At 35.3% G+C, this 21075-nt stretch overlaps 1 protein-coding gene across 1 annotated transcript in view; it reads right to left on the reverse strand.

Moving 5' to 3' along the window:
* Positions 1–21075, reverse strand: part of MALRD1 (MAM and LDL receptor class A domain containing 1) — a 228689-nt gene that overhangs the window by 130108 nt on the left and 77506 nt on the right. Inside the window, exons 21-24 of the mRNA XM_088524317.1 lie at positions 18861–19038; positions 10071–10227; positions 7227–7337; positions 6382–6595 (exon numbers count right to left, since the gene is read on the reverse strand). Coding sequence (XP_088380443.1) covers positions 6382–6595; positions 7227–7337; positions 10071–10227; positions 18861–19038 — 660 coding nt within the window. The remainder of the gene's footprint in view (positions 1–6381; positions 6596–7226; positions 7338–10070; positions 10228–18860; positions 19039–21075) is intronic.

Genomic DNA, 21075 nt, shown 5'->3' on the forward strand with positions numbered 1-21075 from the left:
AAACTTGCTGAAGTAAGCTGGAGTCTTGCCAGAGGCTTCAAGAGGCTTTTGACTGTGCCCTGAATATTTGCTGGAAAGTGCTTTGAAAATAAATTTGAAAACTGAATGGGTCACTTGGTCTGACAATGTAAAAAATGACAAAAGCTTTCTCCTAAAACATAAACAAAACCTGAGCCTCTCCTGGCATCTGATAAGGTTCAGCGAGTTAGAAGTAGCTTTACGTAATTGGCAATTGGTCAGAAGCCTCAATAATCAAGCCAAGAAGTTAACATTCATGGTATCCACCACACATAGACCAACACAATACAGACAATAACCTCTAAAATTTGAGGCTGGAATCAGATGAAAGCTTTCTTCCTTGTATTTGTTTCCTTGTGGAGGTCATGTGGCTGAAAGAAGCTAGAAATGTTTTTTTTAAAATATGTGCTATTAAGGAAAAATCACTTTGCTATTTTTAATGTAGTCACCAAATATAGTACTATCTTAACATGAAAAAAAAGTCCCTACAATTACAACTGCCATTTATTCAAGGCAAAAATTGTAGTTTACCTCAGTTGAATGTAACTGCACATAAAATTAATAAATACTCATCTTTTGCTATGTGATTATTTAGTCCCTCCTCCTACCAGGATCACAATTAAAAAAAAATCCTTCAATTCCTAACAAATTTAATCTCTAGTTAATAAAAAGCTCATGTATACAACTAACTTTTTTATTTTAAAGGTATGTTTTCAAGATTCAAGACCTTAAAGTTCACAAGCACTTAACATTCCTGCTAATGCTTTACCTACTGTGTGAATGACCTTATCTAAATTTAGATGTTCTTGTGTTTTTCCTATAGAGAAAAAAAAAGCATATCACAAGACAAATTAACTATCTAACTTAAACAAAAACTTAAAGTGATAATTGATTCAGCTTAGAACGGAGCCTTTACGCTGATGAAAAAACGTAATGCTGGCAGCCTACTTACATGACTAAGTTACAGCAGAGATCTGTTCACTTGTACCTTAAATTTTAGGTAATAGATATGTATATGAGAAACTGTGAACTCTGAGTAATGAAGTAAAAAAGTCAAGGTAATCACTTTGTAAAGCAGTGACACATGGCTGTTAAATTAGTCTATTAGGTAAGAGTTTAATAATTTAAGAAAATCTTACACTGATCACAAATGATCTAATGATTCTTTGTAACAAAGCAAGTAATCAAACGGAGCAAAATCCAAACTATTTTAAGTAAGTTACATCCTTTGTATTTGCAGAATTTAAAAATTATAATTTCAGTCTGGGAAAGTGAATTCTGAACGCTGGAGCCTCCTGTTGAGAATGGCAGTTGGCACAATGATGCTCTTTTGCCTTTTTTTTTTTTCCTTAGCCAATTTCATAATGTAGTCATGCTTTGGGAACTCTATATTATTAAGTAATGTTATTATTAATAGGTCTTCTTTGGTAACACAGGAAGAAAGAAACTGAAAATCAAAATTTAACTCCTTGGTAGCTTGCTGTTTTCCTTTATACAAATTCCCTCTAAACAACTTGAAAGTGAAGAAACTCGTCACAGAGACAAGGCAGCAGGTTCTCTATTCCCAGCTTTGCATCTTAGCCCAGAATCTATGTCTCGAGTTCCACTCGCATTTCCTCCACTCCTCATCTAGCTGTTTCACACATTAATATAAATTTTGTGTTCTTGATGCTTCTTTCTGGCATATGACCCAGAAGCTTGAGATGCTACATGTGCATGAACTGGAAGAACTTTTCTTCTCTGGTGGACAAGGTGATTTACATTCCTTTATAATTACTTGAAAAGAAATGAATTCTTTACCTAATGTGAAATTGATTCATGTATTTGGAAATAAAAACTGTTCAAAATGAAACTAGCAAGCTGTAACTTACACATCTCAGGGTTACTAAAGCTATATATACGTGAGAAGCCTTACAGAGCTACAAGAACATATCCGTAGAGCAAAAGACCTGATGCAGAGGACATGATGGAAGAGAGTGTAGTTAGAGAGGTGTCTTCAGACAACCTCTAGACTAGTCCTATGGGATGAACAATCATTGGTTAAACTGCATTAGATGCCTTTATTTTTTATATTTATTTTCTAGTCAAAGGAGACTAATTTATCACATGGTAAACAGAAACAACTGAGAGAGTCACTTCAGTAGTACAGCGGGGAGATAAACCAAACATTAATTAATGCAGACAAAGCCAAACATCTGGCATGTGCAGCCACCTGCATTGGTGGTTCATTTCAGGCCGCAAAAACACTACTCCTCTCAGCCTTTTCCACAAACTTTAATTTACTAGATCTCATAAAACAACATTTCTACATCAGGGAGGCATGTACATAATCTAACCAGAGATGCCTTGTGCTCTGTCATGTTAGTAACCTCAAATAGTATAAGATGAACTGTGGAAGTTTCTGAACAACGTTGAAGCAGTGCTACCACCTATTACCTTTCAGCAGTCTTACAGATGTTTTTATTCTCATATCCTTGTTCTCATACACAAAGTTTACATTCAAAGAGCTAGGAAAATGCCTCTGAGTTGAGAAACTGGGTTTGGGACAGTCCTGGATTATGACCATAACATAAAATCTTTTTGACTCTCTGAGAAAGGGGTTAAGTAGAACAAATGCAACACAAAAATAAACATTGTGATGACAATGGAACACATCTTCCTTGACATCATAAATATTTATGGGGACAGCAATATCAAAGTTAAAATTCTGTGCTCTTTTCCTTTTAAGTTTTTATTTCAAAAGATAGAAATTTTCATTCTTCAAAATCACATCAGCAGTCAGTCCAAATCCATCAACCCGGAATTTAAAGCTGAAATCTCATTATCAACCACAGATCTAGAAATCTTGGGTTAACATAGCAAAACTCATACAAGCATTTGCTTGTTGTAAACTCCTGGAGAACTGAAATAATGATTAAAAAGGAAAAAGCTTTATGAGCCTCTTGTTTTTTTCACAAGTATTTTCTTTACCATTAAGCCAAAGATTCTGACTGCTTTATAATCTTTATTCTGAACTGAGACTGCAAGAGTAATCATTCTGTTTTAATATTTACATAGAAATATGCATGCAGAAGATAGAATAGTAGAATGACTGGTTAATTGTGATCCAATCTAGTCTTTTGAGGCCCCTTCCTTGAAACAAAGTCCACCAGGCTCATAATTTATTCTGCACTGGTAAAACACATGCACAGGATTGGAAATGTAATGCATATTTTCTCTTTGACTACTTTTTGGACATGTTTATCTTAAAAAAGCAATCTGAAGTGTATTCCCAGATTTCACTCAAAGAAACAGAAGGAGACAAAAATTCCTTGCCAACATGTGCCAATAACATATATATATTGTGTATATATATGTGTGTATACATTCCACCAAATTTACAAAGGGTAATATTTCCTGAAGAAATATTTTTGGGTATTTCTTGTATATCTTGTTCTTCTTGACCTGCAAACCAATTAATATAAGAAGTTTTATATTATCGGAAATTTCCTAAGAGCAGAAATGAGCTGATGAACTATTTATTATGCACCACAGATTAGATCTGACTACAGGGTACTCAAGTTTTCTTCAAAGGAAAATGAAATTGTGGATTCATACAACAAGATTTAAATGAGCAATGTGGCCATAATATATACATTTTTAATTCACTTTCTTGAAGACCATTCTATGGCATTACCAATTTTTTTCCAGCACTTATCTGCAACCTAAAAAAAAAGATCTGTTAATGATTTTAATAAGAAGTGAAAAGAGGTCAGGGAGCACTGACAGCAGTAAAGTCACAGTAAGATCTGTTACAGAGACAATGTATTTGACCAGAAAAGCAGTCGTATTAAATAATAGGAAAAGTGAGAAAAACACTTGTTCTTGAAGCTATAATTAACAGTTTTCCTGCATAGAAGCTGGGAAATAATTAGGAATGAACAGGAACAGATAAAATATTTTTATATTTTATAGAAAGCATATCATGCACAAAATGGTAGAACAAATACATCATTGTTTTTGCAAAACGAATATTTTCAGCAAGTGCAATAATATTTATTTCAACCTTACATAGATAATGCAGAGGTATCACCAATAAAAAACACTCATAGCTCTCTAGTACATTGTGCACATTTAAAACAGCCTTTCAAGTAATCAGTGGCCAGAATCTACTTGGAAGTCAATAAAAAGCGGTCAATCCCAGGGGTCGATACTGTCTCCATTACTATTGATCATCATCATTAAGGATCTGGATGATGGGGCTAGAGTGGACTCAGTATTTTTGTTGATGATACAAAACTGGGAGGAGTGAATCAGGCACCAAAGGGCTGTGCTGCCATTCAGAGGGATCTTGACAGGCTGGAAAAACGGGCAGAGAGGAACCTCATGAAGTTCTGCAAAAGCAACTGCACATTCTGCACCTCAGGAGGAATAAATCCAGACACCACTATAGGCTGGAGGTTGATCAGTTGCAGAGCAGCTCTACAGAGAAGGATCTGGGAATCCTGGCAGACAAGTTGATGATCATGAGCCAGAAATGGACACTTGTGGCCATGAAGACTAATAATATCTTAGGTTATATTCTGGGAGAAGTTGAGGGATCACCTATCCTCCCCTTCTACTTAGCCCTGGTTGGACCGCATGCTATGTCCAGTCCTGAGCTCCCCAGTATGAGAGATAAATGGACATAGTGGATCCAGCAAAGGGTAAATAAGGTGATTAAGAGATTGAAGCATCTCTTATACAAGGAAAGGCTGGGACAGTTGGGACTGTTCAGCCTAGAGAAGAGAAAGCTCAAGATGCATCTCATTAACGTGTAGAAGTATCTGGAAAGAGGTTGTAAAGTGAATGGAGCCAGACTCTTTTCAGTAGTGCCCAGTGATATGACAAGAGGCAATAGGCGCAAATGGAAACAGAGGGAGTTCTGTCTGAACATGAAGAAAAACTTTTTTTACTGCGAGAGTAACTAAGTGCTAAGACAGATCATCCAGAGAGGTTATGGAGTCTCCATCTCTGGCGATATTCAAAAGGCATCTGGACAGGTCCTGGGCAGCCTAATCTAAGTGACACTGCTTGGGCAGGGGAGTTGGAGTAGCTGATTTTTAAAGGTTTCTTCCAACCTCAACCATCTATGATTCTGCACTACAGAGGTTTTATCCTGGAAGTGACCTCTGTGCTTTTAAAACAGCTTCTGTGTTGCAAAGCTGTGTGTAAAATTCCATTTTTTTTTTTTTCCTTAAAAGCAACGAGTAAAAGAGGACCTTACACTGAAATACTTCCTTGTGGGACTGTTTCAATTCTTTACTATTCCCATAAGGAATCAGAATGCAATACTCAATTTAGGGATTGCAAAACTAAATCCAGACACCCTATTTGGACCATTTTATTCATAATGTTTCAGTTGCTGGCGTCCAGTGGTGTCCCATGGGAAACAGACCAATCGAGGAGTTCAAATTCAGAAAGAAAGGTTTTAATATTTCAGAAAGTAAATGTCAAAGCATGAGAATCGTTTTCAACAGAGTAATTCCAACTTGATAGAAACCCCATTTCCTCATTTTTGGTTGCAGAAGGTCAGAACTGGTCCCTAAATAGCTAAATGACATACTTATTCCTGGAATTAGCGCAAATCACTAAGGGCCATATTTTTTTGGTTTTGTTTTTGTTTTTAGCATGATTATCAGTGAAAAAGGACAGTCCCTTTGCTGTATTATATCAGCATATCTTTACTTCAGATTTGTATTCGCTGAGAATTTGATGCACTGTGTTCGTAAACACAATAGAAATGAGGCAGCTATTAATACTGTACCAGATAATTCAGATTTGGTTACATGAGCATTTCTAAAGGTTTTACTATAAAGAAGGAAAGTGTTAGCAATATCTAAACAATATTCTGTGATCCTTTTTTTTCAGAGAGGCATCCATTTTATATAAAAGATCATTCTTTGAATCCAGTGCTACAGATGCCACTTCTTGATATCACTTGTAAAAACCCAAGTTGAGCAGTATTGAAATTAAAACATTTCCTAAAAGACCAGACAATTCTTGAAATATCAAAGGAGGCAGGTTCTCATATCCCAAAGGAATTAAGCTCAAAACATTTTTTTTCACTCTTTGTACATTCTTTTCATATGGAAAGCAGGAGATCTTTATTCTGCTTTTAGAGAACAATTTTCTGAAATATTTTATTAAATTCACTAACAGAAACTTAGTATCATATGATTTCAAATTAAGTAATAATATTTTAAAATTCCTAAAAGCCAAGGAACATAATTAAATAATTACATTCATGTCTGTTTTCTTAGCTGCCAACAGCATTCAGGCTTTAACAATTCACAGCAGACACAGTTTTTTATGAAAATTAGAAATAAAAAATACAGTACTTACTACAAATGTTAGGGTTCTCATCTGAGTTATCTGCACAGTCATTTACAAAATCACACAGATTATCCTTTGGGATGCAGTACTTGTTGGCACATGTGAATTCCTCTCCTGTGCAAGGTCTGTCTGGGACGAGCAAAGGTGAACAATCTTCAAAGGTAATATCATCCACTGCTACATCTCCCATGTAACTGACACCACATATAGCCCTGAAAACAACCTAATAAAAATCACAGATATTTCAGTAAAGCTTATACATGCAGCACAATAGATCGGAGCTATGTCAAACCTCCCAGGTCTTGCAATACGGAGCCATCAATTCTTGCTCTTGGAGCACGCTCCTATGTAGGCATGGATCACAGCTTGTACAAATCTGTCACTCTATTGAAGGACCATCATCTAACATAACCAAGTAGAGAAAAGAGAAAGAAAGTGACTAAAACAAAAGATACCAGTTCTTTTGAATTAATAGCAAGAATTCCACTTACATGTGCAAAGTAACTATGAAAATTATTATACTGAGTCATTCATCAGCTGTCTCCATGAATGTAACAAGCATGCTAAAGCCTCATTAAAAACCATCCTAGAAAGATGATTGCATTCTCTTTAGTTTATCTGTTTTCTCTAATAATGTTGTATTGCAACAAGCTGTTGCAATTGATAGCAAACCTGAATGCTGGTCTCCAATTCATATAACTGTTTAGAAGGCCAAGAAGGTAAGTTTCTTTACTGAATGTGCAGAAGTATGTGTGTGGATGAAAAGGGAAATAAGAAAGGAAAAAAAGTGGAAGATAAAAGTACCTAAAGCTAGTTGAATGATTAGAAAGCACATAAAATCAGAACACACACACCTGAAAACTTGACCGAACTCCTAAGAACACTTCTGCTCTGTTCCACTGTGCACCTTGGCTGCCACTTTGAGCCCACAGTTTAGAAGTGATGTTACCACTTTTACTGTGAACCTGAAAAAGAAGTGATTCCAAATCACAAATGAAAGGAAAAAATAAAAAGATAATTCACTTCAGATTCGTTAACATTAAACAATTGAAGTTATCCCTATAGCACCACTTAATACCAAATGCAACAGGATTGCCAGTGTAAATCAGTATTCTAAGAAAATTCTTCAGGTTTTTCTGATCTCTTTAGGAATGTACGCTCATCTCATTTTCTTACGTGGAGTAATTTATCTCATTAAATTATGTGGAGTAAAAAATGTCAAACCACAAAAAAATATTGCTTTTTGCAGGGTTATTTGTTAAGCATGGAAAACAGCACTAACAGCCAGAGTAATGAAGAATATAATAGTACATGCATCTATTAGATTGCAATAGATTGTGCCACTACATTTCCAGGCTATATTTAATATTCTGGTTCTATACAAAACAATCTCTTTTCTCTTCTCTTCTCATAACAAGCTGTTCTTTTCATTCATTGACCAAACTTTATCTATTTGGACAATGGAAGACTCATTAGTTTCTTAACCCCAGTAACAGTCATTGAGCTGGCTAAATGTGACACTTTTCCACATGAGCACAAAGCCCTAAATATGTTTTGCCCTAACCTCTGGGGCATCCAAATTCTGAGCTCTAACTGAGCTAACAATAGCAACAAGATGGAAGTTTGATTGTGTGTGTCAAGTTGGGTCTCCAGTCAGTACTCACACAGCTAAAAATCACCGGTTGCCTGAACCACCTCTGCTTTCAAGGATTTATTGCTACTCTGTGTAATCTTCTTAGGGCAGCCCAGGCATTTTTCATCTTAATGAAAAAAGTGGCATTTTTGGAAAATATATGCAGTCCCATGAGTGCATACCATGCTGTAGAACAGGTAAGTTCTGCCAAGCAAATGGCAGATTCACACAGTGAAGGGCTTTCAATCCAGAGCAACAAAAGAAGGTGTAGTATATTAAATAGAAGAGAAAAACAAAGTGATGCCTGGCTTTACAGAAAAGAAAGCAGATGTTCACAGAACACATGGATATTAAGGAAAAAACAGATTTTTTAAAAAGGATTATTAACATAATTTGGGAGAATGAGGTATGCTGAAAAGGAAGACTCTTATGCTCATATATACACTGTAAATAAATATGGATATATCTATACATATATATGACCATATAGGGATACGGACACATATACACAGACACACTGTAGATTACTTACTGCAGTTTACACCTTAAATCCAAGTCTTCACCAGAAATTCAGATTTCCTATTACATCATGCTAAAGGCTGTAATTTTAAAGTTAAATATGTCCATAAATCTATGTCTTATTAAAATCCAAGGTTTCCCTGTACGTCAGTGCCCTTGGAAGTCCTATATATTTTGATCGCATTGTAATTTACTGAAAAAACAGCTAGTCAGGTAGAACAACCCCACTTAGGTGCCAAGTCATCTGGCAGAAACCAGACAAAAATGGTCCAAGAAGTATTCCTGGGCGCTGCACAATAACGCAACTGATCATTGTTTAAGAAAGTTGTAGAACCACAGCAAGGTAACCATTCAGGCAAAAAGCAGACCATCAAGTCTTGAAAGCCTTCTGTGGATTGATACATTCAAAAATCAAAACTCGTAAATTAAAACTGTGGTGGTCATAGGAGGGATGAGACTGACAGACAAACTCTTTTCAACCACATGAAAGATACATTCATATAAATCTGACAATTTGGGGAAGAAAATAATGATATATTACCTAAATAACTTCATATTCAGGATTATTCCTATATTCATTATTAACTGAAAAATTAAACAACCAAAATTAAACAATTATTTATAATGCTTAAAATGTAAAGACTGTGTGGTTGCAAAGATTTTGTGATGCAAAGATTTTTGATAAGTCTAAAAATTCATTAAGAGACAACTGATTCAGGGAAACAGTTATCTTTCATGTTGGAATTGGACAAAAATGTATATATATTTGCCCTTTTTAGTGATACCTTCACACTATACTAGTGGAAATGGCTCCATAGGATTTGCTGTTACTTTCTGCAAAACTCTCTGTGGGCTTTCTTCTAAGTAATGTGGGCTCCTAGATTTTACAGAAGCTTAGGCAAATACAAGTAGCCAAAGTGAATGAACCTGTTTCAAGTCTTTAAACAGAGTACAAACCATCTCTATTCTGTGACCACCTACTAATTCCGATGAATTAAAATTTATCTCTTTGCCAAGTACCCTAACATCTGCATTCCTTATGTAGTAGAATTCAGTGATATTGCTGAAACTTGGTTCAGAAAAATGAAATTTTCTTGTTTTAATATAACTAACCTTTGAAGAATATATGTTAAATTTTCAAAAGAATAACATAACAACAAGCCGATTCTATAAAATTTCATCAGAATGAATCTGAATGCAATTATTTCTTTTTTACTGCTGCCATCATATACAGTCAAAAACACTGATGTTCAGATATCTACTGATGCTTTTTAATGTCAAAGGTTATTGTGCAGTACAAGGCTTTTTCTTGTACAGAAGCTCCATCCATCTACAAAGGTCATAATTTTAGCTCATTGTAAAATGTCACATTTTCCACTGCTCGCTCAAGCCAATTCTTCCTTCAGATCATAATGTATTGAGAGCAGTGGAGTGCTAGTAATTGCTCATTTTCATTTATTAGCAGTGTAGGCTTTAATGAAACTAAATGACAAGGGCACGAGTTTTCTCTCATGAACAGTAAAAGAACTCCAAACTGTTTTCTTACCTGCAAAGAACCTACTGTTGCACCAGACATATAGTTCCAGAACACCATTTTGCATTTTGGCCCAGTAAGGGAGATGACTGGGGTAGCAATGTCAGCAGTCTGACCAAATTTTCCAGCTGAGCTGTCTGCAAATAGATACCAGCCTTCTCCAGTAAACCTGCTCAGAGAAAGATTTTATTCGTTATTTAAAGAAAGCATTTAATCATAACTACATAGGCATGGGCATACTTTATACAGATACAAAACCTTCTAGCTGAGTATCTGGATGCTCTTTAGTTAAACACCTTATATTACTAGAGTCTCAAAAATCCTTGAAAAGCAGGTAATACTTCCATAGCACAGATAGGCAAATCAAAATACAGAACTGGTGCTTGCCTTTACCCACCGTGTCATGGTCCTGAGAGTTAGGAATCTTTTTTATTTTGTTTTGTTTATTTGCTTTATTTGCAGAAGCCTAGATATAACTGAGGCATGCAAGGATGGCCTCCTGGTTTAGAGTCAGGAAGCAAAAGGACTTTGGGTGAAATTCCTTGACCTGAGTTACTGGGGAAGATCAGGCTATTTTTGCAGCCTATCAGCAGCAGGTACAGACTTTGAATGTCTGCAAAAGGACTGGACCTACCGTTATAGTATTTTGAGTAGCCAAGATTTGTCTCCTAAAATAACTCATTTTCAAATGCAAAAAGCAGTTGTTGACCTTAAGAGAAAACATTTCTCTCTTCAGCATAATTGCAAGATACGCAATACTTCTCAGAACAAAGAAACCTACCAACAAAAGTCTGCAAACTCGACTATGGGACGCATTTTTAAACACAAGAAAAAACATGATGTTGAGATATGTTTTGCCCTTGTTTTACTGTTGGACATAAGGTTATATTTTAAAATAGTAAACCTTAGTAAAGTCCTGTGGGATACACACTTGACTGAGTGCTATCCCATTAAACATTGGGGGAGTATATGTTTACAAAGACATTAATGTTAAGAAGTAAGCAAAATGGAGAGACCAGAGAGGGATGGATACATGCATACAGCACTCCTGTTTATATAACCTTCACCTCTATCATGGACGACTTTCCACTTGCAATTACACATTTGACCTATCCATGTTGTTTAGAGGAATGTTTTTTCTAGTCCACGTAGCTGACATAACTTGTTCACAGAGATAAGCAATCTATCTGTCTTTAATTCTTTCCACTACCAACATGCAGGGGATTTAGAGGAAAAATGCATATTGCTTCAGGGGCAAGAACTTGGAGGAAGCAATAAGAAATCATTCTGTTTACATACGGTTGACAATGTTAGAAGGTCTGTAGTCTCTATGGATGTGTATTCTGTAGTAGAACCAGTTAGCATATATGCAATCTTCTGTTCAGTCTGTCAAGCTGCTTCTATTAAAGTGTAAGATTTCTTTAGAACTGTCCAAAAAGATATTTTAAATCAGCTAGTGGTATGCTTCCAAAAAAGCACTCCCTACCTCATTTTGTACTTTTTTGTTTTGTTTTGTTTTGAAATGAAACCTTCAGAAGTCAACAGGAACAACTCCTAAACATATTTTCTTATGTAAGGTAAGAATGAGCAAACCTGGCCTTGCACACAGTGTTTATGTATGGGCTGAAGCTCAGAATCATATACAAGTTGCCCTATCAGGGAGGAAGAATTGAAATCACAGGCTTGTTTGAAAAATTAGCATACAGAAACCTTATTAAAATTTTGGCAGCCACATTAAATGTCATTAAAGTGTTGATATTTACCCTTTGAAACTAATTAATTTTACTTCTGTACTGTACACATTCCCTATATACAGAAATTCCTATAATACTACAATAATCCTAATTAATTTCAAAGGGTAAAGGACAATATTTTAATGGATTACAGATTTCAACATAAGCAACTGGGCTACATTTTCATACTATGGTTTTGTTAATAAATTTATATGGCAAGTGGCTTTTAACATGTACCTAGCTAAGAATGGGCATACACGGAAATATCCTAGCTGTAATTCTGCCTTCGAGCATTGAAAAAAGAATCATGGAACTGAAAATGGTAGCTGGGAATTAGCATTAAGGGAAAGATCTGATTTAATGTAGTGTTGGCCCCCAACTTCAAAATTCAAACAACATTGGAATAGCTCAGGTTTTGAATGTGTCAATTCATCTGTGCAAATTCTACAAAATGTTAGAGGATCTCTGATTTAAGTGCCTAGGCAGACTTATCAAAAGGGCTTTATTCTCTGGTGTTCACTTACAATGAAAACTAGATCTGGCTGGAAAACAGCATCTCTGTTTTGTAAAGGAGTTTTGATTTCTTTCTAATTTTCAGCAACAATGAAAAATAAAAGAGGCAAATAAGAATGAAAATTCCAACTTCCTTAGAGGATTAAGTTCCCTAATGATCTGCACACTATACTAGAAAGGCTAGATATCAAAAAGCATCAGCTCCCACATTCATTTTATTCTTCCTGTTTGTTTATGACCACAGACTTGCTATATAGCAAGACCCACAGACCTGTTGGAGCTATTACGCATTTAAGCCATGGTTTTTCAGCTCTCCAATACAATCTGTCTAGGGTCTGCCTAGTCAGATTGACCTGGCTATTCTGGGTTGTCACGCACGTAGAAATCCAAACGAATGACCAAAATCAGTAGGACTCTAGACAGCATGAAAAAACAGTACTCTCCTGAGAAAAGCGTCAGGATCATGAGGCACTGAGTGCACCAGCAGAATGTAGGCCATCAAAACTTAAGTTCATGGTTTAAATTGTTCAAGGAAGTGGCATCAGACTGCATTTACCACATCTCAAGAATCCTTTTTTGGGATAGTGAGCCTAAGGGAGGTCAGAACCTAGTTCAGTTGACAGAAGTTCGCCAAAGTTAAGATGTTTTCAGGAAAAAATCAGTTTCAGTTTATTTTATAACCATAAACTATTCCTGAAGCTTACAGAAGGTACAGAACTAAAGTTTTTGCATATGTAATAGCGACAGAAAAATCTGTGTCTTTTAGGACTCTCTTTTCTCTTTATTGCAAGAATCACTCTTCTTTTCACACTTCTCATTTTCATCTATATTTACATAATCATTATTTGTATTCATATTGCCAAGGCATACAAATTGGCTGTTTTATATCTCTATTGCATTATTCATTATTTACTCATTGTATTGCATGCCAAAGTCATTATGCAAAATTATTTTCATCTGTTACTGTGAAAGTCTAGTTTCTTTGAGGAAGAATCTTTGATCTCCCATGATTTCCCAGCTAACATCTCAGGGTCAACACCTTCTCCTAAACACATATAAAATTGGATTAGATCCAAGGATGCTAATGCACAGTGCTAGAAACAAAATTTCTAACCTATCTTAACTTCGACAGGTTTAGATAAACTTTGGCACAAAAATGCAGTACTGAGTTTCAATGGGTAATGGAAACTGAACAGAAAAAAGGTGCATATCAAACCACGTGTCACATACTGAGACAGACAGTTTGACACTGAGATTAGAAAGAAGTTTCAAAGAAAATCATCATCTATGTGAGGAGGAATTTTTGCACTAAATAAGAGCACATTATACTTATTACCAAATTCTGTGCCTCGAAATTCTAAAACAAACATGCTCTAAAGAACTGCTAAGTTCTTTCACCATGATATACATGATATATTATATATATATATATTTTTAGTATGAATTTGATTGATGCCATTGTTTTACAGAAAGGATACGAATTCCAAAAAGAGAATGGTAACAGCTTTTTTATGACCAATAAATAAACTTTCCATACATTAATCTATCATCATTATGGATGAATCCTATTGTTTAGCATCAGAATATGCAGAGTTTAAAAATATTTTGAGTAAACTCTATTTTTCCCTGCAAAAACATTTTTAATTAAATTACAGTTACTTGAAATGAATGGACCATTTACCTGATATCATCCTACAGGTAATTTTTGACCATTAGCTTTTACTTGCAAGTAATTAGTTTTTCATAGCTGTATATATTTTATATATATATGTATATATATGCATATAGTTGGGCAAACAAGTAATATGAATACATTTATTTCCCAAATTAATTCTACATAACTTGGAATTCCATTTTCATTATATTTTTCCCCAAATTTTTTTCCCAAATAGATATTGCAATATTTCCTTCAGTTTTGTTAAATATGCAGTGCAGAAATTGCTTTAAAAAGCACAGTTTTCAGTGTCTTCAGTGCGCTTTCTTTATCAATACTTTATTTCAGAAGACATTAATGTGTATTAGCTAAATTAGTCTGATGGCTATGCATGCTTGTAGATTTTTTTCCATTTGCTTTCCTCTGAATCTTGGGATTAAAGACAGAAGCAGACACTCACGAATGGATTAGGGCAAGCCAAAAGATAATATGAACTCAAAGTCTGATAATACTCCCAACTTCATCATTGAAGATGACTTTTTTTTTGTAAATGCATGAGGAATCACCTGATATTCATAGATGAATTTATGGTTCCAAGTCTAAAGGGAAAAGACAGGAGTGTATCACAATAGAGTTATTTTCAGTGTACTGCAACTATAAATAATCCTCACTTTATTTACTAGAAGTAACCAGAGGAAATACAAGATATTCTCAGAAAGTGATTTTAAAGTAGAAAAATAAATAAATAGTTAAGTTAATAAATAAATTAGTTGCGGTTGTATATGGTTAGTTGGGACTTATATACAGGACATTGTAACTTCATATCAAATGATTGTCCTCAGTAGCCACAAAAGAAATTACTTTAGGGGACAGTCAGAAATAAATGATAGATTTTAAATAAAGCTATGCATATAGGATCCACTGTTATGTAAATATAGAAAATATAGATATATATGCACACATCTAACAAGATTAAAGAAACAGTGCCCGGCTGACAATTCCACCTATTTCTAGGTCAGCAACTATAATTGTCAATATAATTTTTGTTTTCAGCATAGCAGTCACTTAGGAATCTTGCTTAAAAGGCTGACTTAATTGATGGCTTCCAATATAAATCAAAATAAGAATAGACACAAGTCTCTTTTTGTAGTTTGCAGGCAATGAACAGACCTGAAATATGGAGTCACCTAGGACTATTGCTTTTAGATCAACTTGCTCCATAGCTGATACTATAAATAACATAATTTGATTTGATAGTCCAGTTTGGAGAGTAATGATATTAAAGAACACAATTTCCTACCCTTATAATTGTCTTTATGATACTTGATACTCCCCAGGCAGGAGCATATTCAGTGTGATCTGCTCAATGCAATTCAAGATTTTTATTACCTTATTTCTCTAGATGCACTCAAGTCTTTTTTCTGATCAACATACACGAGGTCAATTCAAGAAGAATCACAAGAACTACATGCATATAAACATAATACAGGATGGAGCCTGTGATACATATATATATATACGCACACACTAGAATATGTTAAAAAACCCTCTCTTTACAGAGATAAAATAGCCCTTTCCTTTCATTTTCCATTTTCTTGGAGAGCACTATAAACACCTTCTTAGAGAAAGTTATGGAATCTATGCGACTTTATTTTATGTGGAGCCTATGTCTTTCACTTCACTGTGAATAAGTTTCTCAAGTGAGATAGATATATAGATACACATACACATTTATCTAAAGAAATAATGCTTTTGAGGAAGATCTATGAACTGTAAAAACACTACAGAAAGCTCAAGTTTTTCCTCCACCTACGTTTAAATGTAACTTTCTCTAGTACTCATAGGTATCACTTTCACTCTTCATCTCTAAAAGACTCATTTTAAATGCATTGCCATTAATTTCACAGTGTCTCCATGCTATTCTTACTTTTAAAAAAGAAAGTATATACTATGGTGGAATATATATAACTCCTCAGGCACCTTACCATGTAAAACGATAAAGAACTGACAAAGTCAACACTTGTGGCATATTGCATTGAGTTTTGGTTTGTGCTTTCAGGAAGATATTTCTTCTCAGAAACTGCTTTTTTTTTTGTTGGAAGATAGCTTTTTATTAAAGCCCATCAGTCTTTAAAGGTAATTCCATACTTTTTAAACACACTTAAGCTGCTTTTGATTGCCTCTACAAAGTACAGACTCTGACTACACAGCAAAATTTGTTCATAGAATTTCTTAAAAGAAATTCAAGGGGGGAAAAAAGAAAGTTGTATAAGAATTTCATTGCTCTGTGTATTGTTAATGTCTCCCTTGCTAAAAGGTCAAATGAACTGAAATCTCTTGACAGAATAAAATTTTTAAACAAAAAGCACATCTAAGCAGTTCAAAGGAAATTCTGAAGCATTTTACGGGAGAAACTGGAATTTCATAAATGAGGCTTAATTACTTTTGTAGATTCACCTGGCAGTATTAAACTATGGGGAAAAGAATACAAAGGGCTACACTAGGTCTGCCTACCAGTGCAGAGCTTTAGGTCAGTGAGTGGTACAGTATAATCATTGCAGGATAGGTGAGTGAGATGCCACCACCCAGGTCTTTGCTTAGTATCCTGGGACCATCTTGCGTCCTGTGCAGAGTGCCATCCTGCCATATGACAGCAACTGGACTTACTAAAACAGAGCTGGAGGAGATGTATCCAAGCCACCAAGAACTGAACCGCAGCACTGATACACAACGTACAATGAGAAAATGCACAATGCTCACTGAATTACAAATCTGATTAAATATTTCAAATCCTAAGTTCATTCTCACACTAGCTCACCAGAGCAACATTTTGGAAGCAGTTAACAACTGTGACATTGATTTCTTGCTCAGTCAAAACATGTCATTGCACACTCCTGTAAATAGAGTTTGCTCGTTCCATATAAATTAAGCATTTGCAGATTTTGTAAATTTCCACACTCTCTGAGCTGCAAATGTGTGTCTTTAGAAGCGCATACAGCATGGCTCCCTTTAACCACAGAAACTGTCTCTTTGGTTTGAGTCTACGTAAAAAGAAAAGAACCACAGCATGGCTGATCTCTAAAACTAAAGCCTAATAAACTTAGCTGCAAACAAGTAAGAGCCATTATAGTTGACCAACAGAGCAATAGAGCCCTTTTTCTTCTTTGCTTTATTCTGTCAGTGTCATTGTTCTTAGAGATTTCTCTCAAGATTTATTCCTAAGACTTAAAAGTGCTGCAGCATACCAAACACCACACAAAACAAATGGTATAAGAGATGAAAGATTCCATCTTTTGATCATAACACAACAATTAATGACTCTTAGTTGGATTTTCTCTAATGGATATTGTGGTCTGATGACTTTTGACTGACACAAAGCTGAGATTAATTCATGGCTTTTCTGTTGCTCCTCTGAACTTGCCAAACCTTATTAGCATTCTGTCCTATCTCTACAGATCCTCTGAGGCTGAAAGCAAAAAGAAACAATAGGAGTGAATCTCCCTCTCAGGTGACCAAGTCTGAGGTGAAAACGCCGCCGTAGCTTTTAATCATGATGGGCATTAGTTTTAATTAGCCATTTTCTGCATTAGAGTACAATATAAAGTTGCATTTAACTGCAGAATACTCATCAGTATCTACATTTTTTGTTTAGTATCAAATGTCTAACAGATATGGTCTTGCTACTTATTTTCACCACAGATATTTACCAAGCTGAAGAGTAAAGTGTTTTATCATCTGTGATTGTTAATACTTTAATGAAGCACTTGCACAAATCAGTCCATATTTAACAGCCACTTATAGAACAAGTTCATACTAAGCCACAATTTGTTCATAAAAGACTATAGAGGATATTTCTTTTTTGTCATTGTTGCTGTTGCTATCAGAAATAGTAATACTTGAGACAGAAAAGCAATACTATGAAAGACTTGGTAGGGCAGAGATATGAAGTGACAGAAAAAAAGTCAAGTATCTACTAAACTATATTTAACTCTAATTAGAGTTGTTTCAGATCTGCACGAAGTGAATTATTAATTAATAGCAGAATTCACAAGACCCTTTGTGAGGGTAATTGTACTGCCTGCCCTTGGCAAAATGGCCTGGATAACAATAGCTAGGAAGAAAGGGAGTGAACACTGTGAGTTTGAATGGAAGGGCCTGAAAGGGCATTTGTCCAAAACTGATTATGCTAGTGGTGATGATGACTATCAAAGCAAGCAAGCAGAAACAGAGAATTACAAAGATAGATAAAACAAACCAACAAAAAACAGCTTAAATAGAAGGACAAAATATGCATGGAAATTTGGAATAGTGGGGAAAAGATGTTGGATTGGAAACAGCAGCAGTTAAACCTAGTTTAGGCAGTCCAGAAGTCACCTTGTTGGCACTGAAACCACTGCAGAGACCAGACATCCTCCCCCTGGGTGCTGTGAGCAATCTGCATGGGGGCTGACAGTACAGGCTGCAAGAAGGAGGGTCTTCTCATGGCCTAGCAGGCAGGAGCATTATACACATCAAGAGCAGCTATTCCTCCACAAGGGGGAATGTGTAAAACTCACAGTCACAAATGGTACAAGGGAATGTGCATGCATCCCAACCAACCTCCGGGAGAGAGTCTGCACACATACTGCTTGGAAGCAGAGGGTATTAGAACTTAGGGGGATGTATTTACAGAAGGGTGTTTTGAATTTTGTAGTTTATTAAAATTCTGTAAGCACCTTGTGTTTTTACTTATCTGTTGTCAATCCTGCACATTTATGCCACCGATTATCAGTTAATTACATGTCATTAATAAATCAGTAAACTGCTTCAATACTGTGAATTGAGCTGAGGTTTTCCCAGTGACAATCCATATGTGGCTAAACACAGGCTGCCCAAGAAAGATAACTGAAGATTTTTACTTACGTAGTATGATCAACTGACGGGCTGTTTTTTTCTTCCCCAGGGAAGAGATTTGCTCCTCTTCCAAGTCCCCAACTGAATATATTTGTGGAATGGATGGAATCAGTTTCTGACGTCGCTTCTAAGGCTGCCTGATACCATCCACACAGGGATTTATCTTCAAAGTTGCACATTTCCATAGCTTTAGAGATGAACAAGTAATACTTCATGTTTATAGTAATAAACAGAATAATCAATTAATGTTATGATAAAATAAACAATATGGCAATAAAAATACTAATATGCATAATATTTTCTTTACAGCTGATATATCAATAGTGCTCTCTATGTTCTTATTTAGGAGGCAGATTCTATCTTTGAGTATTTTAATCTTTGGTATCTAACAACATATGCAGCTACCAGGTTTCAGACCATTCTAATTATGTGTCATGTGAAATACACTGAAATGCCATATAAAATATACCAGTTCTGAATCTGAAAGCTACTACACAATTGTTTCTTCAATTCTACAGGCTTATAATGTTAGTAATTCAATGTACAATGCAATCCATGACACTCCTTGACAGGAATTCTAAACATATAGAAATATGTGTGTATACACACACACATACACACACACATATATATTATATATATATAATATATGTATTTAAATATAAATATATATGTTTCAAGCAGTCCTCAAAATACCTGAAAGCTACATCATAATACAGCTATCTAACCTTGTTGATGAGCACTGAATTATCAATAAACAAACAGCAGCCTGTGCCTCAGTTTTTGTTTCCTGAGTGACTGGACAATGAAAATGAACTTACTAATTTCTCTCCCTTGAAATGTACCTTCTATGCAAGGATATTAAAAAATATGTATTTCTGCTGCCTAATAAATATTTATTCTCTAAAATGTCTTCTTGAACCTTTTACAGAAACTCTGACTTGGCTTCTGTAATCCAGAATTACTCCTGTCACTTTCTAGAACATTAGAATGCATTTTCATACATAAGTCTAAGTGACTGCTGTGAGAATGATGCAGACAAACAAGTCTATTTCTAAACCATGAATCTCAAAAGATAGCATAGCGGATGTAATTTCTATATGAGTAAATTATACTGTGTTAGTAGAATATGGCCTGTATTTTCTCTCCTGGAGGCTGCAGATGGGAGATTAAGGAGGCGGGAGATGTCAAAAGAGTTTTGATTTATAGCTCTTAAATTCTTAGCAATGAAGCAAACCTCAACAAGTGTAATCAGACTAGTTATCCATATAAAGATTAGTGATGCTTCCTGACATTGACGAGTGACATAGTATTTAAGTGTTTGAATTTTTTTTTACTTGTTTTATAAAATTATATTTTAAAGGCCACTGAGAAAGGATAGCCACCTCCTGAGAACATATTTCTCTTCTCAATAGAACATACTAAGCTCTTATCCGAGTACTGTCATTCTAGTGACAAATTGCCATCATTGCTGCAGTGATTGTAGACTTCAGACAGACTGAGTACCTAAAAATGTGTTCTCCATAGTAGTTATCCCTTTCAGATGGAAAGGATTCTTTGTAAGACACTCTAGATTTCTGAGTAGAAAAAATATTCTCTCAAAAGGGTCCTCCATTTATTTTTCAATGTAGGCTTTCAATGGCTGGTATTTATTCACACTACAGGGAACTATCTATCAATATTTATAAATCAGCCTCATTTCTTACAGATTTCTTCTCACGAAAGAAATAAGAAAAATAACATTAGACTCCCTGCTGCCTGGTTGAGTCCTCACCCTGGAGAGAGATTGGTGTTCCCTTCACAGTGTATAATCAATGCAGAGTTTTGGTCATAGTGAGAGTGGTTTAGCTTGCACTGCATTGACAAATGCCTGTCCCCCTCATTATTCAGCTTCTGAACTGAAGTATTTTCAAATATTGTGTTTTCAGGCAATAAATAAATAAATAAATAAATAAATAAATAAATAAAAGGTCAGTAACTCCTTCAGCTTAAAAACTGTAGTGTGAACTTTGGTGACTTACTTAGAAACAATTAAGAAACCTCTTAGATGATATCTTCAAAATGTGTCCTAATTCCAATATTCTTATTACAGACTGGAACTCACTGACTTGTTTGTAGCACATGCCATGCTGCATGCTCTAACTGTAGGGAAACAACTCAGATTTTCTATCGGGAAACTAGAAACCTAATGCTAGATTCCTCTATAGATAGTTAAACATAGACC

The sequence above is a fragment of the Tinamus guttatus genome, unplaced genomic scaffold, assembly GCF_059628265.1.
Source record: "Tinamus guttatus ecotype Peru unplaced genomic scaffold, ASM5962826v1 Tinamus_guttatus_pri_ptg000209l, whole genome shotgun sequence".
Lineage (NCBI taxonomy): Eukaryota > Metazoa > Chordata > Aves > Tinamiformes > Tinamidae > Tinamus > Tinamus guttatus.